Source organism: Ranitomeya imitator, chromosome 1 (assembly GCF_032444005.1).
Source record: "Ranitomeya imitator isolate aRanImi1 chromosome 1, aRanImi1.pri, whole genome shotgun sequence".
In the NCBI taxonomy this organism is placed as follows: Eukaryota; Metazoa; Chordata; class Amphibia; order Anura; family Dendrobatidae; genus Ranitomeya; species Ranitomeya imitator.
In genome coordinates, this window is record NC_091282.1 from 704,886,976 (window position 1) to 704,912,699 (window position 25,724).

The window sequence follows — 25,724 nt, forward strand, 5'->3', positions numbered from 1 at the left end:
TATATAGAGGTGTTATCAGTCATTGTACAGGAGGAGGAGGTGAGCTGTGACATCATCTCTTATGACAGGTGGATCCTGTGTTATCTACTGTATATAGAGGTGTTATCAGTCATTGTACAGGAGGAGGAGGTGAGCTGTGACATCATCTCTTATGACAGGTGGATCCTGCATTATCTACTGTATATAGAGATGTTATCAAACATTGCACAGGAGGAGGAGGTGAGCTGTGACATCACCTATTGTGAATGGTAGATCCTATGTTATCTACCGTATATAGAGGTGTTATCAATCTTTGTAATCTTATCTGCAATAAAAATAAAGATAGCTGCTTTAGGCAGGGCTCAGACCATGTATGTGTTAATACTGGGTGCTTTTAACTGAATCCCCCAAAACTGAATTCAGTCATTTACCAGATCGAGTCATTAACCTCAAGAAAAACAGATTCCAAAATATGCTACTTTGGATACAGAAAGGGAATTTAGATTGTGAGCCCCATCGGGGACAGCAATGACAATGTATGTAAAGCGCTGTGGATTATGATAGGGCTATATCAGCAAAGCATAATAACTAAATTGTTTTTGGAAACAAACAAAGAATCAATGTAACTATTCAATTATGAAAGTTTCACGTGATATGAAATCTAATATACACGGAGGCATGAATGAGGCTGCAGTAATGAGTAACACTAGTAGTCAACCTCAAGCATGACATTCTGCCGGACATTCATTTTTATGGACACCACTTGTGTGTTTTTATATTTAGCTGCTTATATAAAAGAACGGATGTTGGAAAGCAGTTAGAATGGACAGGTGATTACTTTGCATAAGCTTTTTCCAGGAGTGCACTCCAGAATTCATTGCGCTGAGAAGATTTGGTGAAGACTAACTGATTGTTAAATGTCGGCAAGCAGTCATCGATTACAACGTCAATCCAATCTCCATAACGCCAGAACTGGAAAACAAAACATCAAGAAGTGTGTAATATACAGTACAAAATAGTACTCTAACCTTCCTTAAAATTGGATCCCCTTCTAGCACATAGCACCACACTCTTAATCACCAGCCAATAAATGTAATAGGGCACATTCACACAACCAAGTCCATTTTTGCATCTGCAAAAAAAAAGATGGCTTTTGTGTGCCATCAATTTTTAACCAAAACTCAGGTTTTTACACACAGATCTGTAAAAATCCAACACTCCCCTCCAAAAAAATAAAAACAGGAATGAGAATAGTTCAATTAATTAATATGGACTTACGGAAAATTCTGTTGTGTGAATGTAATAATGATTGACTATTAGGCTGCCGTCACACTATCATTATTTGGTCAGTATTTTACATCAGTATGTGTAAGCCAAAACCAGGAGTGGGTGATAAATACAGAAGTGGTGCATATGTTTCTATTATACTTTTCCTCTATTTGTTCCACTCCTGGTTTTGGCTTACAAATACTGATGGAAAATACTGACCAAATACTGCTAGTGTGACGGCAGCCTAATGCTGCGTTCTTACATCCTATGTGTATATAGTGTCATACGGTTTTACATGTAATGCGAATGATAATATGCGTCTTACATAATGTGTTATGGTAATATACAGCATGTAAGTAATGTAAACTGCTACTGTATAATGTGAGTAGTGCATAGAACAGGGTAAAAACAGTGTTAGATGATGGATAAGATAAGTACTGTTTATATAGTAAGGCCCCTTTCATACATGAGTTTTTTGCCATCAGTCACAATCCGTTGGCTCGATGGATCCGTCGCAGATTATGAAAAGCTGATGCGATGGATCATTTTTTTCTACAGATCCGACTAGCGGATCCGGCGAAAAAATGGATCCGTCGCATCAGTTTTTTCATCCGTTTCTTCCGTTTTTTCATCCATTTTACGATGGATCCGTTTTAAAAAATACCCAATGGGAAACTCCAAAACGTTATTGGCTACTGAAAACCTATATATACAGTGTTTCTACAGCACATCTTTGACAGGTTGTAGAGCAAGTGGCAAAAATGGAAGGTGTGATTGCGAACATTGTGAAGATCTATGTGGATTTTACTTTTGAGGCGAATCGTTTTGGAAGCGATCATTCTTGAAAAGGAGCGAGAAAGACAGCGCATCATGCGTCTGGGCCGACGACGCTTTTGGATCCACCCAATCACTGCACTGAGAATGAGATGTGAGGTGTATGCTACGTTATATATGAAGTTGAGAGGAAACCCCGAGAAGTTGTTTTAACTATGTTCGGATGAAAGCGGAAAACTTTGGGGGTTGGCTAATTGGATCCTAAATAAATCGGAGCATGCTCAGTTAAAAAACACGTAATCAGTCGCCGGATTCCTTCATTTGACGGATCCAGCGCCCATAGCCTTCCATCTGGCGGCCGGAGACGACGGACAAAGTAATGTTTTTTTGTGTACGTTGAAAAATCGGACAGCAATGGACAGCGATGGACCGATTTTTCGACGTACACAAAAAACATTATTTTGTTCGTAGTCTCCGGCCGCAGGATAAACAATTATTGACGGATCCGGCGAACAATGGATGAAACATGAGGCCATCCGTCTCTAATACAAGTCTATGAGAAAAAACGGATCCGGCGGCATCAGTCGCCGGATTCGTTTTATACAAAATTCGACGTATTGTGACTGATAGCAAAAAACTGATGTGTTAAAGGGGCCTAAGTGGTTTAACAGAGGTACAGGCCATAGGATAAGAACAATAGGTTTAGTCTATAGGATAGAGCATAGTTGATTATAGATAGAACTAGCCCAGTGGGTAGCGACTAGTGTTAATAAAAAGTTGGCTCATCTTGATAGTAAAGGAGTTAGAGATGTGCAGTGACATGTCCAATTTCAAGTCCAGTGGGCTGCTAGGGTCAGCATGTATCTACCATTCGAAGCAGTGGGATACCATACTTGAATCCGAGAGTACTCTCTTGTCGAGCCCGGAGCCCAAGGTCCGACATAGTGGCTGCCGGGCACATCGTGTCCTTTTGACATACAAGGGAAGGTGGACAGGGACCCAACCAAAATGGAAGGTAATGGATCCCACACTTCCGAACTGCAAGTGAGATCCCTGGGGCTAACCAAGCCAGTGGGCGAAGCGATGCCCAAGGAAGAACGAGTGGTAGGGCTGAATATGTGTTGTGTTGTGTTAAGAAAGTAAGACATACGAAGTGCTGTGCCCTATCCCACCTGTTACCACTTGATAAACTTGAACTGATCAGTAAATGTTTGCCTGGTGTAATGAACTTGGTGGCTCCTGAATTTTGTGGTGAGACTCCTGAGGATGAAGGCCTGGAGGTAGCAGAGACCTGCGGCTTACAATTGAGTGTGATGCATCCCACACCCTTCAGCATCTTGGGACACCATGTGTAAAGTGCCAGGGCGTAACCGGACAGCAGCTTGCTCATGACTACCGCTTTCTCGCACTTTACACGAATATAGAAGGGATATAAGAATATGTCTACTTTAGGAGCTGTATACACTAAGCCATAAGACATTAATCAAGAATATCCATTAAGTAAATTTAAAGTGCTATTTGTGTTTTCCACAGATCGCATTTATATCTATGAAAGTCTATGGCATAGGTGACATGTTCGATTTTTTTTCCTTGAACCGAATGGATGTACACAAAATTACAGAAACTCGTCCGATATTGATTTGAGTGTCAGATGAAACCGGCCAATGTGAATCTATGGGTCAGTGAAAAAAATCAGACAACATGCCATCCATGTGCTGTCCATTTTTCATGGTCTGAAGCCTAAGAAACCAACATTTTTTTCATAAGAGAAAATATATTGAATCTTTGGCTAAAATCTGATGGTAAAAACGAACACACTGACCAAACTGATGATGCGGATAAAAACCACTGACATGTGAAAGATTTCTAATAACACATTATGTTAGATACAAAAATCTTTACCTAGCGCATGTACTAAAAAGTAGCTTTCCTATGATATAAGGTATAATAACATTGTTATTTAAACATACACAAAATTATTTTCTTTTCACCTGAAAATGGAAAATCCCAGCATAATTTTCTGTAAAATTCTGTTCCGGAGGTATCACTCGAAAAAGTAATTTTTCATTGAGGGTTAAACAAGCAATAGCAGCCAGAAACCAGCAGTCACCTATTTAACAATAAAGTTTGATAGTTAGAATATAATGCAACTCTAAAATAATTATAAATCAAGTTCACCAGAATTTTTTCGTTTTTGTAATAATTTGAGCACTGACAGCAGATGTGTACACAGTGAAAATCGGGGCAGATCTTGCCTCCTCCAAACGCCTTCATTCTAAGGGTATGTACGAATAGAGTATTAGAGGTAGTGAAAAATGATGAGCGCCATTGGTCGCCAATTGCAAAAGGAGCTGCCAGCAGCGGATCTTGATGATTTGCATTCAGCATAAGATACATTCCTCAGTCGCCCATTAAAAACCTTATTGGAACCAGATGAGACAGTAAGTGTCAGGAATTCTGCGCATTCATACTCGAAATTGAATTAGCTGAGATGTTTTGAAAATGTTGTTTCCATTTTTTTCATGATTTTCATATCAGTAACATGTCTATCCATCCTGTTATTTCCAGGATTCCACGACTTTACCTTCTTAGTGTTACAATTTCATTGTTGAGGAGTGTATATGCAGGGTATTTGAAGCGCTTTAATCATTAAAAAATTAAATCCGCACAGAATTTACATCCTAAAAATGGCATAACGTTAAGAGCCAAAAGCATAGTATGAGGCTTTCAGTGCTGCAGGTGGCCTGTCACTACATAGATAAAGTTACAGGGAACTTTAGCTATGATACTTTACGTCATTTGCATTCTCCACAACATGACCAGAAAATATCCAAGTTCATCCAGAGGATCTGAGTAGCAGCCTGCCAACCTCCTGCCTCGCAAAATGGCTTAAGTTACAGGATGACTTGCTCGGCCATGTGGCAGCACAGAAACTTAGGTTACATTTTAGCCTGTACCACCAACCAGGCATATGATCCTGACAGTAAGAACTGTTTGTGGGTCCCATATACAACTCCTAGGATAATTTATGTCGCAGTAGGGGAATGCCACTAATGAAACAAATGGTTGTTTTCTCAAGTTCTGAAAGAGGTTGTCCACTTTTTAAATAACCATTTTTCAATCCCTGGTAAAATGACAATACTTATACTCAAGTCCAGTGCCGGAGCTGTTACAGCAGTGTAATCCCTGAGACTAATCGGTGGTGGCTTCTTTCTCCCCACCTTCGGATGAATCACATGCATTCAGAGGAAGTGAAAGATTAGCAGTTCTCCCTTCCTCTAGAGGTGTTATTTGTCCAATGGAGGGGAGAGTGACGCCAGCACTTATTGGCTGCAGAGATTGCATGACATAATGTCACGATTCCCAGGAGAGCCAGTGCCGAAACTGCAGTAACGGCACTGACATCAGAGTCGAATATGTTATAGTTTTCCAAGGGGAAAACATATTGATTGAGAAGGTGTTGTCCGAGTAGTGGACAACCCCTTTAAAGTGTCAAAATTACAAAGTGCATGCAATAGCAAACAATTTTGCAATTTACCTCTTATTAAAATTTTTTTCCAGTCTGCAAAATAGGGATACCTAATTTTACAGTGTACAGCTCATTGCCCATGTTACTTGCCTGCCTGCAGCCTCAGCCTACCTAGGCATAGAGCAAACTACATTTTCAAGCCCTATGTTTTACAGCCTGCTTGAATCACTTTAATTACAGGATCTGACTTACCTCAGTCCCCCTGTGTTTTTTCATGCAGTAAAGCTGCCTCTGCAGGGGTCCAAATCGGGGTGCAAAAGGCACTACTCTGAACTGTCAATCTTTAGGTCTGCCCTACTCTGGCAACTTTGCATCAAAGGGGTTGTGTGGTCTAAAATGGTAAGTATACAGTCATACAGTCACTGTGTGTGACCAGGGCCGGATTTAAGAGGTGGGTGGCCCGGGCCCATTTTGGAGGGAGGCCCATTTTTCAAGGTAATTAAATACAAAATCTCAGATACAGATACCATAATAATAGTCCTCAGAAACCATCCATAAACTACACATGACTTGAAGCATAAAAATCACAAAAAAGGTACTAAGCAAAAAGGTATATTTTATTTACCATAGAAAATTACCATAAAATACAATTAAATGACAATCAAAATCCAAGTATCAGGAACAGAGCTATTTGAATATACGGTACAGGTGCACCCATGAAAAAATGTGTTGCACCACAGAAACAGGGTATGGGCACAGAGGTAATAAAGCAGAGCAAGATTTTTTTCAATATAACCAGCAATATTAGAATAATAAAGTGCCAGTGCATAATATCCAGAGTGGCTACAGTCCCCTAGTAACACATGGGTATGGGGAAACACATATCCCTCAATTCAAAATCGGTCTCGGACCGCATAGTAAGAAACCCATCATGTAAAAGAACAAGAATTAACTGGCCCCCCGAGGAAGCCGAAAACAAAACGCGTGTCAGGGCACGTGTGTGCACCTATGGAAAAGGATATGGGTAAGAATATATAATTGGAACACTTGTTCTTTTACATGATGGGTTTCTTTCTCTGCGGGCCGAGACTGATTTTGAATTGAGGGATATGTATTTCCCCATACCCATGTGTTAGTAGGGGACTGTAGCCACTCTGGATATTATGCACTGGCACTTTATTATCCTAATATTTCTGGTAATATTGAAAAAATCTTCCTCTGCTTTATTACCTCTGTGCTCATACCCTGTTTCTGTGGTGCAACACATTTTTTCATGGGTGCACCAGTACCGTGTATTCAAATAGCTCTATTCATGATACTTGGATTTTGATTGTCATTTAATTGTATTTTATGGTAATTTTCTATGGTAAATAAAATATAAATTTTTGTTTAGTACCTTTTTGTGATTTTTATGCTTCAAGTCATGTGTTCTATCCCATTTTTCAAGGTGTTGCAATATGTAATGCAAAAACACAAAATGAAACGAACGCAAGTTTATTTACAAAAATCATTTACGCAGAGTAATTCAGGTAAAATCATTCATTTTTTACAATCCAGGCACTATCCTTGATTTTCGTGCTGCAAAATCACTAATGATGTCACTAAAGGCCAATTCATGCAGTATATCTGACTCGATGCTCATGATCGCCAAAGTTACAAGTTGTTCCTGCTTCATGGATGTCCTTAATCGGTTTTCAACTAATTTGAGTTTTGAGAATGAACGCTCACAGTCACCACTGCAGTTTGTTACCATCAAAATTAGATATATCCTTAGAGCTATCTCAATATTTGGGAAAGTGCACACCCTTTTCCATGATAAGCTTGTACATGAAAAGTTCAGTGCTGATATCTTTTGGCTCCTCGTCTGTGAATAAATTGGCAAATGTTACAAACTGACACAGTTCATCGATAAATGTAATGTCCAAGTCATCTGAATAAGACCTGACGAGTTGCTCTGCTGTGGCCTTAAGCTCATCTGAAGACAGTTCTTTCAGATGGCTAAAAAAGCTACATTTGCTTGATATATCTTTATATGCTTGAAGACGTTGGTCAAGAGAAGCGATAAACTGATCAATGATAGGCAAGAAAGTTTCTGTTCTGTATTTTTCAGGAGGGCTGTATATATCAGAGGCTGTTTACCTGTATATATCAGAGGCTGTTGCTGTGCTGGCTGTATATAGAATAGGGGCTGAGGAGCTGTATAAAGCGTATACACAGCACTATACTGTAAACAGGTCCACAGTATATAGTTACAGTATACACAGACACACTGTACTGCAGGATATAGTGTGGACCTGTATATACAGTATGGTACTATGTAGGACAGGAGCTGATAGAAAGATACACAGACAGACAGACACACACAGACAGAGATCATACTCACCCACCGCGACACTGTGAAGACTGAACCACTTCACCTCTGGATCTTCAGTGACTGAATATCCAGATAGAAGTCCTGCCGCGCTCCGCGGTGAAGAAGCCTCTTCTTGCGCCGACATCGTGGCTCCACCTCCTTCCTCGAAGGTAGCTGAACAAACTCTCATCTGATATAATCCGAGGGTGCGATCATATAGCTGAATAGGTAGCGCCTAGAAGCTTCTGTTGGGATCGTAGAAGGCTGCCTCATGCCATAAGCTAAGCATTAGGTACAGGGAGGGTACTAAGAAAGTCTGGCTAGGATAGCCAGGTCAGTGGATGTTGACGCAGGTCAGGTGCCATGACTCTGCCGCTCTGTGCCAGCCACTGAGATGTAGGACCGTAGCCAGGTCTCTACATTTTCAATAGTTTCTCTTTTGTTAAATGTTCCTTATCATTAGAAACGGTTCACAGCAAAGAGACGTGTATTTTACATGTTTTGAAATATTTATCCCTATATTGGTGGGAGGCCCCTTCTTGGTGGGTGGCCCAGGGTCCGGGCCCCTTGGGCCCACCCCTAAATCCGGGCCTGTGTGTGACTGCCGACTTAGGAATGCTTCAGCGCATGCACTGTGCGCTGCAAGGATTCGCCAGTTTCTGAGCTGGGATTGGCGGGTACGTATGCGTTATACATACTCCAGGCTAGTGGTCGAGGCTCTCTCTTTACAAGTGTATGGAGTGGGGTCACAATCACTGGATGGGGTCTGGCCAGGAGTATGTATAACTCATGCATACCCTCTGGTCCCAGCTCAGAAATTGGCAAATTCTTGCAGCACACAGTGGTGCGTTGGCTGGATTCATAAGTCTACAGTCATATAGAGTGACTGCAGACTGATCATTTTATACTGGACAATCCCTTTAACTGTGTAAAATTCAGAAAGGAGAGCAAAGGCTGTAGCTACTGAATGTGGGCTCATAAAGCACATGATGATACCCATGCGTTTGTGGTTGTGATAAAAGTGATCACAGTCAGTATAAGAAGGACAGTAATATATAGGCAGTTCAATATATAATAAAAACCATGTTATATTTGTCTTCTTTTTACTGAAAGCCAGAGAATGTGACTTTCATTACTTAAAAAGGACCTGTCACTTGCTCAAAAAAAATTAGTAAAAGCATCTTTTTAAAATCCATGAGCTCCCCTTATTCTACCACTTTTTTCTATTTTGCACTGTGTTATCCCATTGCAGAATTATTCACATTTGTCGCTTTCAAAGCACAGTATGTGAAATCTCTGCCTGTAATGCAACTGGGCGTTTCTTCAGAGTCTTTTTTTTTTAGGATGTGCTTTTTCACAGACACGGAGCTCCATAAGGTACAAATGTGCATAGCTCTGTAATGAGTGGACATAGCGCCAAATGGAAAAAAAATAGCAGAATCAGGTGAGCTCAGGGATTTTTACAAGATATTTAACTTAATTTTTTTGTGTAAGTGACCTGTACTCTTTAAGTATGAAAGAAGTATACTGCACTACACAAAAAATGTACAAGGATAAAGTTTGATGCAAGCCTGCTCCAAAAGAACGTCTCCCATTAATCCTTCTTCAATGCTTCAAACAGGAAGGCCACATTCCGCAGCATGTCAATTCTTTGTGCGGATTCCGCTGCGGTTTACACCTGCTCCATAATAGGAATCCGTAGGTGTAAAAGCGCAGGTGGAATCCGCGCAAAAACTGCGGTAAATCCGCGGTAATTACGCAGTGAATCCGCAGGTAATCTGCAGTGTGGTTTACCTGCAGATTTTCAAAAACAGGTGCAGAAAAATCCGCAGAGATCCAACCTACGTGTGCACATACCCTCAACCAACCAAATTCATGGTGTTAATGCAGAGGGTCTTGGTTAGCCTATTGCCATAAACAGCTCTGGCAAAAATTAGGAGACCACCACATCAAAACCCTGTCATGGGCAGCCCAATCTCCAGACCTGAACCCCATTGAAAACGTCTGGAATGTAATCAAGAGGATGATGGATAGTCACAAGCCATCAAACAATGAAGAACTGCTTAAATATTTGTACCAGCAGCAGTGTGAAAGACTGATGGAAAGCATGCCAAGACGCATGAAAGCTGTGATTAAAAATCATGGTTATTCCACAAAATATTGATTTCTGAACTCTTCCTGAGTTAAAACATTAGTATTGTTGTTTCTAAATGATTATTAACTTGTTTTCTTAGCATTATTTGAGGTCTGAAAGCACTGTTTTTTTTTATTATTTTGACCACTTCTCCTTTTCAGAAAACAAAAAACAAAATTTACTGCTTGGAAATACAGAGACATGTTGTCAGAAGTTTATAGAATAAAAGAACAATTTACATTTTACTCAAAAATATACCTATAAAGAGAAAAATCAGACAAACGGAACATTTTGCAGTTGTCTCTTAATTTTTGCCAGAGCTGTATATGCCAAAATGGTGCACACGAAGCTTCCTTTCACTATGTAATAGTGTTTCTGTTCCATTTCAAAAGCCAAGCCATAAACATTGATAAGAGCAGATACTAAACTTGATCTTAGGGTACCGTCACACAGTGCAATTTTCATCGCTACGACGGTACGATCCGTGACGCTCCAGCGTCGTAACAATATCGCTCCAGCGTCGTAGACTGCTGTCACACTTTGTAATCTACGACGCTGGAGCGATAATTTCATGACGTATGTGCGATGTAGAAGCCGTTGGTTACTATGCGCACATCGTATATGATATATGTTACACCATGCAATCATGCCGCCACAGCGGGACACTAGACGACGAAAGAAAGTTTCAAACGATCTGCTACGACGTACGATTCTCAGCGGGGTCCCTGATCGCAGGAGCGTGTCAGACACTGCGATATCGTAACTATATCGCTCGAACGTCACGAATCGTGCCGTCGTAGCGATCAAAATTGCACTGTGTGACGGTACCCGCTACAAAAGATAAGATAAAAAACAATACTTTTTTCAGAAAAACCACAATACCTGCCTGTGACAGGGTCACTGGCACGGTGTACGAGAGGAGAAATGTGTCACTGCGCATGTTGGCATCAGTGGTATGAAACCAGGATTTTTTTCCTCCAGCACACTAAGTGTTGGGAGGGTTAAAGTAGGCTGCATTCATGGGCTGGTTTTATGTGAGCATTCATAGAGTGGGAGGGAGAGTGCTCACCATATCTCTTCCTTTAGCTGACACCGGCATGTGTACTAGCAGGACCTGTGGTGATGTCACAATCATGTGATCATCACATGGTCTTGGTTAAATACCTGGACATGTGAGACAGTCTGTGTGGTGTCTTGGGAGAGGAGGTACTCCCACAGAGCTCCAAGGAGGAGTGGAAGACATTGCCAGGTGTCTGCAGATTGAAGACTGCAGAGAAAAGGACTCAGTTATTCTTTATTTGTTTTTTTTCTGTTAAGCCAGAAAGGCTCCGTTTTTGTTTTCTTAGCCCTGCCTTGTTTGCGGACTTCAATAAACCAGCAGGTGTTTCACCACCAAAGTGTTCCTTTGTCTACCTGAGGAAGCAGCTAAGCGTGACAACCCCTCACACTGCCCTTGAGTTGTTCCTGACATTGCAGCTCATTGCAGTAATGGCGCTGAGCTACAATACCACAAACAAATTGGTGCACAGGTTCCTTTTTTTAAAAAAAAAAGATAATGTAACAAACACGGCAATATATTTTCTTACATTTCTAAAAATAAATAAATTTAAGCTTTATGAGTCCAATCTGTGCAGTAAGTCGAATCTTGCTGAAGGGTGCAGAGATGCAATACTGTTAATAAATTTAAAGCGTTTCTCCCATCTCTATTGAGTATTGTTGGAAACCGCTTGTAAAAAAAAAGCACTTTTGTAATTTTTTCTCCTTCATTACCCTAATAATTACAACTTCATTTTTAATTTACAGTTTGTTGCTTAGGCAAACCAGTCACCTCTGCTGCTTGTTAGTGGTGGCCAAACATATGCGGCGCTTACAGGCTCTTTTCTATTGAGCTTGTAAGCACTGCTATGAAGCTGGTCGGGATCATCAAAGTGCGCAGTTAGCTCAGAACTCACCCAGATGCAGTGCCACTATGCTGCAGAGGCAAAGCTGTTACATACTCCATACCGCTGGTCTGAACTGTCAATCAAGCAAGAATGTTCGCCAGACTGGCTGGGGATCAGTAAGCTACTGAGTAGACACTGTGGGACCAATCCTTTTGTTGTAAAGAAATACTGTTTTTTTTTCCATTCGCCACGACAGCACCCACGAGAGAGGGGATCCGCCCCTAGGAACAGGAAACCTACAGAGAGATAAAAGGGGCGGCCCCCCCTCGCTCCTCAGTTGGTTTCCTGTTCCTAGATGGGAACCCACAACTTCCAAAAAAATTATAAAAAAATTAAACTGTGTGACGCTTCCAAAACAAGCCACAGAAATCCAAAATATGAAAATGCGGAAGCACACGTCACAAATATAATGCAAAAATACTTTATTAAAGGATAACACATTTTATCCACACATAATAAAAATCAATATATAGAAAACGAGATATAAAAAATGGAGATGCACATGCAAGATCACAGCAAAATGCAGGTACAGCCTCACCTCTCTAAGAAAATCTCAAACTTTATAGGGAGTATATATAAGGCTATTCCATATATCAGTTGTGGCCAGCTGACCTAAATAACATACCACATTAGCGGCTACCAGTGAAGTCATGACAGTGCTGCATATTCCAGTAATAAGTGCCAATGCACATTAGTAAGCTTCTCACAGTGTCCTGTCAATAAGTATATAGATAGCCACTCATAAAGAGTCAAACAGTACTACCGCATATGCAGTAACCAGCTAAGCCCGACTCCGTAATATATATAGAGGTAAGTAAATAGAGGTGATACATGACCTGTATGAGCTGTGAAGATCCCCAACGCGCGTTTCACGTTAGCTTCGTCCAGGGGGTTCCCGGATGTAGTTTCCTGAACCTCTAAGGTCGGCGTTCCATTTCCGGGGGACCGCCATATTGGTACAGGCGGTTCTGGGTTTTTCCTGACGCTAAGGCTGTGCAGGTAAAAAAAAAACAAAAAAACGCAGGAAGGGGTGTGTGTGTCCTCCAGCGTTATAAATCACAGCTCTGCTGTGTAGAGGGTGCGTCACCATGTCATCCCATGAGGAGGTCTGTGAGCGCCCTGTGGAGGAGGTGGTTGCACCAAGTGGCAACGTCAGAAAGAGAGGCAGTGGATTATCCAAAGTGAGCGACTCCACTGACAAATCAGGGAGGAGGTCGTCCCATAGCACACCCCAGGCCGAGCAAAGGAGCCGAGACCCGGTATACAAGTATACTTCAGGGTGAGAGTTTTATTTAGCTTCATGGAAGCTTATGTGGTTTCCCCTCCTTATGTCTTAATAGGCGAAGAGGACTGGGAAGACTAAGCACAAACAATGTGCAATATGTACTGAGCCCTTACCTGACTCGTATAGTAAAAAACTATGTCAGGCTTGTATAGAGAACACCCTGCGGCAGGAAGAGTCCGTTAAAATGAATGAAATACGCCTTATGATTCGGGAGGAGCTTCAGAGTTTTAAAGGAAGTAGTCCATCCATAAATATTGAAAGGAGAGTTAGCAGAGCATCCTCGCCAAAAGCTGACACGTTGACAGAAAGCAGGGAGGTCGAGTCAGATGCATCTCAATTATCGGGGTCATCAGATGAGGAGGACTATGTCTGCTTTCCTACGGATGGCATAAATAACTTGGTTAAGTCGGTAAGAAGTACTATGGGGGTTTTAGAATCAAAAAAACCCCAGACCCAGCAGGAGGTGATGTTCGCGGGTCTTTCTCAACGGAAGGGCCATGTGTTTCCAGTAAACCAGGCTATAAAGGACCTTGTCAAGAAAGAATGGAGTAAAGGTCAGAAGGGGTTTGTGCCAGTGTCCTGTAAAAGATGCTACCCCTTTGATGACGAGGACTTGGCCTCCTGGGCTAAAGTACCGAAAGTTGATGCAGCTGTAGCATCTACCGCTCGCCGCTCCTCTTTGCCGGTAGAGGATGCGGGTTCCTTGTCTGACCCAATGGACAGAAAGTCTGATGCGCTTCTCAAAAAATCATGGGAAACTTGTGTTATAGCATTTAAACCAGCAACTTCAGCTACATGTACTAGTAGATCCATGTTGGTCTGGCTGGAACAATTAGATCAAGATATCAGGAGTGGTGTTTCCAGAGAGAAGTTGCGAGCCTCTATTCCATTGATTAAGGGGGCTTCATCATTTATATCTGATGCCTCAATAGACTCTCTCCGCCTGGCGGCTAGATCAGCTAACCTCTCGAATACGGCTCGTCGAGCATTATGGCTAAAGAACTGGAAGGGAGACGCCCAGTCCAGGGCTAAGTTGTGTGCCATACCCTGCCAGGGTGAGTACCTCTTTGGAGCTGTCCTGGATGACATACTCACTAAGGCGGGCGAAAGGAAAAAGGGGTTTCCTAATCCCTTTATTCCTTCCTACAGAAGGGCGTTCAGGAAGCCACCATTTGGAAAGAAAGGAGGCTTTAAAGACCGCTGGAGTAACTGGGAATTCAGGCAGAAGGGCAATTTGTTCAATAAGCGCCCCTTCAGACCAGCGGATAAGTTCCGTGAACCCTATTCCACCGGTGGGCGGTAGACTACTACAATTTGTTGAACAGTGGAAAAAGATAACAGCCAATACATGGGCCTTAGATTTAATTTCGTCGGGTCTCACCTTAGACCTTATCCAGACGCCTCCGGATTCTTTTCTTCTTACATCCCTAAAATCCAGGCTACAGCAAGAGGCACTGGAAACTGAAATCAAGTCTCTTTTGTCCAAACAAGTATTAACAAAAGTTCCACCATCTGAAATAGGAAAGGGCTTTTATTCTCCCTTATTTCTAATAACTAAGCCTGATGGGTCCTTCAGGACTATATTTAATTTGAGAAAGTTGAACACCTTCATAAGACCTAAAGCCTTTAAAATGGAGTCCATTCGGTCAGCCATTAAAAATTTATTTCCCAATTGTTACATGGTGGTACTGGATCTTAAAGATGCTTACTACCATCTGCCTATACACCGGTTACACCAGCAGTTTCTTAGGGTAGCAGTTGTAATAGATGGTCAGGTTTGTCATCTGCAATACAGGGCAATGCCCTTTGGCCTATCATTGGCTCCAAGGGTTGTTGGAAGTAATGTCATTTTTGCGGTTAAAAGACATCCCGTATCTAGATGATCTACTAATAGTGGGAAAAGACTCCTTACAGTGTGAACAGAGATTAGAGGAGGTAGTTTTTTACTTACAATCACTTGGCTGGATTATTAATTGGGAGAAATCCAGACTCCAGCCTGTTACATGTCAGAAGTTCCTTGGTCTCCTTTTGGATTCGGTTGATCAAGTATGTTGGTTGCCAGATAGTAAAAAAACCTCCATAATTGATAAAGTAAACTTAGCAATAAATAGGCGTAGTATGACTTTGAGAAGCGCCATGTCATTGCTGGGATCTTTAACTTCTTGTATTCCTGCAGTTGAGTGGGCACAATTTCATTCCAGGCAGCTGCAAAAATTTGTATTACAAGAGAGTATTAAAAATCAGGGACGTTTAGATCAGATAGTTTTTCCACCGTCAGAAGTGGTACACTCCCTTACATGGTGGTTGGATTGGGGAAATCTGTCAAAAGGAGTTCTATGGGTAATCTCTCCTTCAAATATAATCACCACGGATGCTAGTCCTGAAGGTTGGGGAGCTCATTTTCGAGATCTGATGGTTCAGGGTCTCTAGTCCAGATCAGAATATAGTGATTCTTCTAATGTTAAAGAGTTAAGAGCTATATATTATTCCCTGCTCCACTTTCTTCCTCAGCTGCGAGGCTCTCACACAAGGGTCCTCTCCGACAACACCTCTGCGGTGGCCTATCTAAACCGTCAAGGAGGTACATGGTCAGACACTCTTATGAAGGTGGCATCAGACATCATAATGTTAGCCGAAGGTCATCTGTTGTCCTTGTCAGCGGTACACATAAGAGGAATAGACAACTTTCAGGCCGATTTCCTCAGTCGTCATACTCTTCATCAAGGAGAATGGATGCTCAACAGGAAGATTTTCAAAATGATAACAACTCGATGGGACATGCCTCAAATAGACTTGTTCTCAACAAGATCCAATCATCAGGTCAGAATGTTTGCCTCCCTATGCAGGCTAGACAATCCAGACATATTAGGTGCCCTTCAGGTACCATGGACATTCGACCTGGCATACACATTTCCCCCATGGAATCTATTGCCCATGGTGATAAGAAAGATAAGAGAGGAAGGGGCAAGAGTTCTGTTAATAGCCCCTTTTTGGCCCAAGAGGCCATGGTTTTCATGGCTCAAAGCCATGTCAATTACAGACCCGTGGATTCTGCCTCTGACCGACAACATGCTGTCTCAAGGTCCGTTTTTCCATCCTCAGGTGAAGGGCATGAACTTAACTGCCTGGAATTTGAGAGGCAATTACTAAGTAGGAGAGGGTTTTCTAGTGGGTTGATAGATACCCTTATGAAGAGTAGAAAGCCTTCTACCACCAAAATTTATGTTAAGGTCTGGAAAAAATTTCTTCAGTTTCACACTACAAAAAATTTCTTCAAAGGTACCTATATTTTCAATACTAGAGTTTTTGCAAAAAGGTCTAGAATTGGGACTTTCGGTTAATACTTTGAAAGTTCAGGTTTCAGCATTAGGGGCCCTCTTCAGTTATGATGTTGCAGGTGATAGATGGATATCCCGTTTTATATCGGCATGTCAACGGTCGAAACCAATAAATATACCACAGGTGCCCCAGTGGGATCTATCTTTGGTCCTGGATGCATTGACACAAAGCCCGTTTGAGCCTATTCATGCAGCCTCATTAAAGAACATCTCGTTGAAAGCGATATTATTAGTAGCATTGGTATCAGCTAGAAGAATGAGTGATCTGCAGGCGTTGTCAATCGATCCTCCATACTTATCTATAACACCTGATAGAATAGTTTTGGAAACAGACCCATGTTACCTACCTAAGGTGGCCACTAATTTTTATAGATCCCAGGAGATCTTATTACCTACCTTTTGTAAAGACCACTCAACTCCAGAGGAAGTAAGACTTCATACCCTAGATGTAAAAAGGACTATTCTGGCCTATTTAGAGAGAACTAGGGACTGTAGGAAGAGTAGGGCCCTGTTTGTGTCTTTTCAGGGTAAAACCAAAGGATCCAGAGTCACGAAGGGGATGTTATCTCGTTGGATCAGAGAAGCCATAATCTTGGCTTATAGGGCCAAAGGAAAAGATCCTCCAAGGCATGTGGGGGCGCATTCTACAAGGGCCTTGTCGACTTCCTGGGCAGAAAGGGCGAACATGCCAATAGAGCTTATATGTAAGGCTGCAACTTGGGCTTTGCCAGGCACCTTTTATAGGCACTATAGATTAGACCTATCTGCTGCTTCTGATCTAACCTTTGGGGTTTCGGTTCTTGACGCAGTTAACCCACCCAATCTATAGTCTCTGAAAATCTCTCGTGGGTGCTGTCGTGGCGAATGGAAAATACCGGATTACTCACTGGTAATGCTCTTTTATAGAGCCCACGACAGCACCCATTCACATCCCTCCCTTTTCTTTATATAGTTGCACGTGGTGCTTTTTTGGTGAGGTGTAAATATTAGAAAGATGTAGTATAAGGTTGTAAATATGTATATATGCCTAAGCCTATTAACTAAAACCTGGCGGCGGTTCCTCCTATTCTCTGTAAAACAACTGAGGAGCGAGGGGGGGCCGCCCCTTTTATCTCTCTGTAGATTTCCTGTTCCTAGGGGCGGATCTCCTCTCTCGTGGGTGCTGTCGTGGGCTCTATAAAAGAGCATTACCGGTGAGTAATCCGGTATATTTTTACCCTGGAATATAACATACTTTAGTCAGGTGCACTCAGGGGGGAAAACTGTGTTACACCAGCAGTGGCTAAATTACCTTTTTGAGTTTTCTACAACTTAATCTCAAAGATGCCAATTGCTAGAAGCAAAGTTTTACTGTGTGCAAGGGAAATCAGATGGAGGAGGTACCAGTAAGGCCGGCGTCACACTGGCGTTTTAAACGGCCGAGTGCAATGCGATAAAAAAATCCCATTACACTCGGACCAATGTTAAGCTATGGGGCAGCTCCCAGCAGCCGACATTTTGTCGTCCGTTTTCCTCGGTCCGAGACAATCGCAGCATGCTGCGATTGTCTCGGACCAAGGAAAACTCTCGGCTCACTCGTACCCATATAAGCCTATGGGTGCGAGTGAGACAGCGCACACCACTCGGCCTAAAGAGAAAAAGCATCACCAAGCAGTGGTCATGGATGGCATCATGGGAGTACATAGAAATGATGGGACTCTATAGCAGATGTCCTTATTGGGCTCCACCACACAAAAAAATATGTTTATGGTCACAGAAGACCATATCTTACAGTTGTGCAGTCCTTACAAAGTAATTGTGCCCTTATTGTAGCCCCTTCGTGTTCCCACACATGCTTGGACTGACCCATAGGAGAACAGGAGATTCCTCCGATAGGCCCCTGTGAGGGCGTGCTAATGAGTAATACTATTACACTCACTTCACAATTTGCAGAAAAAGTAATCATTCATAAAAAAAGCTAGTCAAATTCATATTACATAGAAGCAAAATTAAATTCATGTACTAGCATCAGGTAACTTTTGAATGTGTCTGAACAGTGGGTCCTAAGAATCAACCTTTGACAACCCAGCCCAACACTGTTCCCACTCATAATACTGTAAAGCCCTCATAAAGTAGGATGCCAACAAATGTACCCCCTAAACACAGGAATATACCCCCACAGTAAATTCCTCCAGATGCACAGTATAATGAATCTACAGTACACCCACCACAAAGTATGATGCCCATAGAGTAACCCAACACAGGATGATGACATTGACACAGCCCTCCATGCAATATGATGGTCCCTACACAGCCCTTCATAAAGTATGATGGCCCTCCATACAGTATAATGGCTCCAACCATCATTTATACTGTATAATGGCCCCCACACATTATAATGGCCCCAACTAGCCATACAAACAGTATTATTGACACCACATAGCCCTCCAAACAACATAATGGCCCGTACGCATCCCTCCTCAAAGTATATTGGCCCCTGCACAACTCTCCAAACAGTATAATAGCCAACCACACAGCCCTCCAAACATACAGCATAATATGTCGGACTGGGGTGCCAAGAGCCCACCAGTAACTAATTCCAGGGCCCTACTTTTCAGCTACATGATTATCCTCAATTTCAAATGTATATAACAATGAACTGGTTAGATTGTTAAATATATAAGATGTTGCCTCTGTCTCAGTTATTCAAGTCAATTGTGCCAAGTGCTGCTCATATAAGAGGGTGGATGCCAACTCTTGCACAGGGGCCCACCGGAGGACTCTGCGGTTCTGCTGTGGGCCAGTCACACCCTGGGCATAATCATTGCTATAAATGGTACAAGAAATACAATAGTTGTCTGGTTTTGTAATTTGTTGAGTCATGATAGATAATATTGATGATTTGCTTATCATGGTGTTTGATTTTGTTTTACTAATTTTTCTGCATGCACAAGGTACAACTCTGTACAGCTAAGAATCGGTGATTTACTCCTCTCCCCTGTGTGTAGCATTGAATACAGACTACACTATGCTTATATTATACATTTCTCCTTTACATGTATTGTGTGATTATCTTACCCAAATCTCCTTGACAGATATCCGTTCTGTTAGCCCCTCCTATTATAAACTGGGGATTTTCACAGATTTCCTAAAAGAAAGAAGAAACAACAATCAATTCAGTATATTTAGGGTTTCTACAGAAAATCACAAAGCAAAGGTGAAAGATGCTTTAAAGATTGACCGTTCTTTTCATTTTTATTTCAAAAATCAATAGTGAAAATAAGCAACATTGTAAGACACCTTATTAGAGAAATCAGCTTCTTTCTCCTCCTGAACTGATTTTCTCTCTCGATTCACAGGTAAAATGTCACAAGTGTGTCACATCCTCCTGGGAGATCTGGGAGTAGACGATCACTACCTATTGTGAATCGCAGGTCTTCCATTTAGCCTGTGTGTTTTGTTCCTCATATTAAATGGACTTCGTTTCCATTGGCGCTGAAGAGGTTACCAAGTCTTTGCATGCTGTTTGGAGACATGCACCTCCCTCTCACAGATGCTCCTGACCTGCTCATTTTCTCTCTCTATAAAATCAGGCCAGACATTATCATACCTGCCTGTGAAAGTTGGCTTGCTGGAGTTGGTGTGCTGAAGTTGGAGTTCGTAGTTGCTGCTGGAGATTGTTGTTTGCTGTTTTTGGGTGTATGCTTTCTCCTTTATCCAATTCCCAGTTGGTTTGTACATTCCTATCCTTCCCTTTATTCCTCTCTACCCATGGTGAGTGTTTTTGTATGTAAGTTGCTTTTTGTTATTCCTGTTTGTCTTACAAGTTTATAGACTAACATATCTGTCCCAGGCCTCCTGGGGGAGGGGACAGATTAGGACATTAACAGGAGCATATAAGGTCAAGTCTCTCTACCTTTAAGAGTACCCGTGGGAGAGGGATAGTTAGGGTCCCACTTCCAGGGACACTTTAAGGCCTCCTTTCCATTGAAACGACCGCCACAGTGTGACATAAAATCTGTTTTCAGTGAATATAGACTTTCCCAGTACAGAGATAGGATATGACAGTTTGTGCTCATAAAGTTCTATGGAGGCGGGAAGAGCTAGATTCAGACACATACATTTCGCTGCAAGTTCTCCTGACACAATAGTTACATTTCTCCATAGAACTTCATGAGCACCAGCTGTCTTCTATCTTAGTAATGGGAAAGTCTGTATTCATGGAAGACCGATTTTACCCATCAATTGAGAATATTGAGAATGAAAAATCAGTACAGGAAAAGAAAGAAGCCTCTAAGATATATAACACATTTTCATATTTTCAGATTTACTATCGATTTATGAAAATCAAGTAAAACAAAGGTCACTCAGTCACTTTCCCACACAGTTCTAGCATGTGATTTTATATAGAACTTCAATAACAGTAAAAAGGCTGAATAGTTCACCGTAGAATGCATGCTTATTACTAAAAGGGGTTTCCACAGACTAAAAAATCTCTTAACTTGCTCCAATATTATAAATGTAGTAATCCTCACCACACTGATCCCCTGCTGCTTCCAATTCTCTCATTAGTCTCTGTTCTTCATGACATGTGACACCCCATACAGCCAATCACTAGGTTATACTGAGATCACATGTCCATTACGGCATGCCATGTCTTGTGCTGCAAGAACAGAGACCAGAGACACCTGGAAGCGATAGAGCAGTTGGGGTAAATGAGGATCACTTCTTATATTTCAAAGCATTGTAAGTAGTGATGAGCGAACGTGCTCGGATAAGGTGTTATCTAAGCATGCTCGAGTGCTAATCGATATTTTTTGTGAATGCCGAAGGCAATATTCAAATCCCTGTGGCTGCATGTCTCTTGGCTGTTTGACAGCTGCAACACAAACAGGTAATCCCTGCATGTGAGGAGGCTATCAAACAGCAGCGAGACATGCAGCCACGGGGACTCGAACATAATATTCGAGCACACTGCAGACAATCGAATATCACTTGAGCATGCTCGGGGAACGCATTATCCCAGCACGTTCTATCTTCAATAATTGTAAGCAGTTTTTAGAAATTTTAGATGGTGGCTAACCCCTTTGACTAAACAGCTCTGGTAGCCGTATTTTAATGAGCTGTGCACCGATGTGATTATCACGTACATGACCAGGAGAAACAGACATTCATGTCCTGGAAATAAACAGTAATAGATTCTATTGAAAGACTAGAGGCAGAGATACTAAAAATGGTGAAGAACAGATGCAGAATTACATTTCTTATGAAACCTTAAAGGGGTAGGAGTAATAATAATAATATTAGCAAATAAGTCCAATTAGAAATGAAGTGTAGTTCTTCTGATTCACTATGTTGTTTACCCCATGTGCAGGGCATTGCAGTAGCTTAGATATCTAATAACAACTGTCATCTCCGGTGCTTTGTGTTTTGGTTGCAATGGTGATGTCATGTGATCAGCTCACATCATTGCTGCAGTCAGTCAGAGCTTAATGGCTCATGTTGGCTACATGGGTAGACATGCTTTGCCCAGTGATTGTCTGCAGTGGTAATGTGAACTGTTGACATAACGTCACCACTGCAGCAAAAGCACAAACAACGATGTGCCAATGTCCACTGAACAAACTGTAACAGACACTTATGCTGCAATTGTTCTCGGCACAATGAGAAATGTTCAAATGGGATGAAGCACTTCCGAGAATGATGGTGCGGCACAAAATATTGTTTCACCTAGGAATGAGAATTTTGCCTATACGTTGGGTCATTGGCAGCCTGTTTAGTCTGCAAGATTATCGTGAAAGGAGCGCTGATTCATGACAATCTTTCAGTGTAAAGACACCATTTGTGGCCCCCACTTCAAAAACCTTTAGTGTAAACTGGAAGATAAATTGTGAGTGGGGCTTCATCCCGCAGAAAGATTTCTCATCCTCAGTAATGTAATTTAGTCTTCTTTTAAGCAAGAAGGATGATATGGACCAACTCAATATAAAGGTTTAAAATCTATTAGTGAAAAATTCAGTGGACAGTTATGTGATGATCAGATGTCCAAATCACAATAAAAAAAAAAGTGGATGGTTTTTATTTTCTCCATGTTGTTCCTGTTTTTGGGGACCCGCCTAGTAAGCTTGGGCCCTTTGAAACTGTGCAGTCAGTCACCCTCTAAGGACAATCCTAGCCAAACTGGAAAAGCTTTGTGACAATTCTTTATGGTTATTATCCTCCTTGAAAGCAGATAGGTCTTTGGCACATCTCCAAATATGACAAGTCAGCTGGTGACATGCTCTAGAGCGCTGGCGCTAGTCACGGTTGTCTCAAGCTCTCAAGAAGTCAATGCGCTTGCTTCATGCCCCAGTAGACACATAGCAGGAAAAGATTACTGTGCTTATCAAATTCAATACTAGAAATAGCAGTTAACAACATTTACACCGCAGATGTTTTAAATAGGTTGTCCGCTACTTTATCATTGATCGGTTGGGGGCCGATACTTTGCACCCCCACCAATCATCTGCTCTTTGTGTCAGTGGTGGAAATGCTCAACTGCAGAGCTGCTCCATCTTCTGATAGTGGCCGTGGACAGGTACTGAACATCTGCCTCCTATTGATTTGAATAGGAGTCAGATCTCTAGTACCCAGCTGCGGCCACGATCAGAAGATGGAGCAGCTTCGCAATTGCCGCCGCTGCTGACACCGACAACAACTCATCGCCGAGGAAACAGGGAGGGCGACACTAAGATTTCTCTGAAACACCCAAGCATTCAGAGAAAAACATTGGCAGCAATCATGCAGCCGGGCTCGGATTCATGCCTTACGTGGTTTAGGCAGCATCGACAGACAGGTTCCCTTTAATATGTACGAATATAAAATTAAAATAAAATTTCAGTTCTTGGACTGATATAAAAAGACAGACTAGAGATGACAATTGTGAGTTCCTCCATCAAAATAGCAAGTGTTCAACTAAAAGTAAAAGTTACAATTAATATGTGGGATCAGGGTAAATAGTGGTCGTCAACTGATTTTGTGGGGTCAGAACTATGCTTTCCCACTGTGGAGGCAAAGTTAAAGGAGTTGTCCGGCCATAGGGTACATGTCTGCAGTCAATAACTGGACGCGATATCAGGATTCTCCGATGCCGACACTGAGAGCTGCAGGAGCATGACCTCAAGTATTTGATTTGCATATATGTGGTCACGTGCCGACTAGACGTGCGCAGCTTCGCTCAATGGAAGTGTAATGAGCAAAGCCAGACATGTCTAGTCAGAATGTGACCGAAACTATGCAAATTGCATAATTGCAGTCACATGACTGCGTACTCCTGGGGAATCCTCACAGCACACAATACACACTGTGAAGATTCACAAGTCTGCAGTCACATACTTGTACCCTGAGGCCAGGCAATCCCGTTAAGCTAGATGGTGCCTATCCCACAATTTGACTGCGACTGGTGACTCAATGTGAAAAAAAAAATTTCTCCCAGCAATCTATTATTGTCATACATTGACACCATTGTATAATATCCATCGCTCATAAATAGCCAGAATTCAATTGAACATTTTGTCAGACACTATAGAATTTCTCTACGATTCATGCATTTATGTATATTGCACAGATGAGATGGTTGATAAAGCGCAGCGCTCTCAGAATTCATCGAAAAGCCAATTGCTAAATGTGCCCATCAGTATGGAATGCACTCACAGCAGAGAAAACACTGCGATGGTACGGGTTATCCCTGCACGGCCCCTTTTTATGGCCGACTCTGGCAGATTTCCATCGATGTGATATACTAGTACTAACTACGCCACATAAATCACACAAACACCAGCTAATTATACAAGTGATCCCAAAACTAAGAAAGTAGCATTATTAAATAATTATATTCATTCCAACACTGGGAAAAAAAATCTAATTATATATTGATGTATGATGAATTTGGAATATTATGGAAGCATTTACTGTGAACCAATTTATTAAGTTGCACTTTTGTTTGAGTAGTTTTGAGTTGTCAATGTGCATTTTTCACTTTTTTTAATTACAAAAGTTGCTACTGTAGAGCCACAGAATCTGCTCTGGAAATTATGGAAAAAGGGAAGGGTGTTAACTTAGGCCTCTTTCACACTTCAGTTGTTTGGCGTCAGTCTAAAACCGCCATTTTCCTCAAATAACGGATCCGTCATTTTTTTGACGGATCCGCTATTTTCCCATAGACTTGCATTAGCGACGGATTGTGACGGATGGTCGTCCGTTCCATCCGCCATGCGACGGATCCGTCGAAATTTGGCGGACGTTGTCTGGACATAGACGGATATTGAAACGTTTTTTGTCAACGCCGAAATGGCGGATCGCGACGGATCCGTCGCGTCCGCCATTCCATAGAATGGCCGTCTATGGGCGACGGATCCATCGCGACCGCCATTTCGGCGGATCCGTCGCCCCAATCCGCTTTCTCAATTGCGCATGCTCCAAAAAGTAGATACTTTTCCCAGACAACCCCCAAGTAACGGATCCGTCAAAAAAACGGATCCATTAGAACCGTTTTCTCAACAATTGTGACGGATCCGTCACTATGTCGGAAGTGACTGACACCAAACAACTGAAGTGTGAAAGAGGCCTTAAGCTTAGGTAGGAGCCATCTCAAATCTCAAGGAAAACTGAACTCACAAAAGGCAAAGAAATGCAACATAAACTTCACTAAACAAGACAATGAAAGAAATAATACCAAAGGAGCAGTGTCACCCCTTGCTTCCAGCTATCTTTTATTGTAGAGCACCATCTTCTCCAAAGGATCGGAGCTTGTAAATGCTGAGCTAACATACAGTATATGTTGGTCTAAAGTTGATCAAAACAGATACATAACCAAAACAATTGCCCATCAGCTGAAATTTATCAACCTATATCTACCGGTATTTTAAACCATCATAGTATGAAAAAAAAGTCAGCCATGTTTATAATATGTATACTCTATTCCCAATAATTTACACAAGAACTTTATGAGGTAAATAGATTCTCAGAAAGTTTTGAGACTCTTCCCAGAACAATCTTTGGTCCTTTGTCAGGTGTCATTGAAGATGCATGACCAGTAACGGTCAATTTGGTCTATGTCAGGACATTGATTCCTTACTGGTGATGAGTGAATGTGCTCGGATAAGGTGTTATCCAAGCATGTTCGTGTGCTAACCGAGTGTCTTCGGCGTGCTCGAATTAAAT

General features: G+C 41.8%; 1 protein-coding gene across 3 annotated transcripts in view; it reads right to left on the reverse strand.

The window, feature by feature from the left end:
- CAPN3 (calpain 3) overlaps positions 1–25,724 on the reverse strand; it is a 237,959-nt gene that overhangs the window by 173,439 nt on the left and 38,796 nt on the right. For all 3 annotated transcript variants that reach the window (XM_069731848.1, XM_069731840.1, XM_069731831.1), the window contains exons 2-4: positions 19,602–19,671; positions 4,014–4,132; positions 818–951 (exon numbers count right to left, since the gene is read on the reverse strand). In XM_069731848.1, coding sequence (XP_069587949.1) covers positions 818–951; positions 4,014–4,132; positions 19,602–19,671 — 323 coding nt within the window. The remainder of the gene's footprint in view (positions 1–817; positions 952–4,013; positions 4,133–19,601; positions 19,672–25,724) is intronic.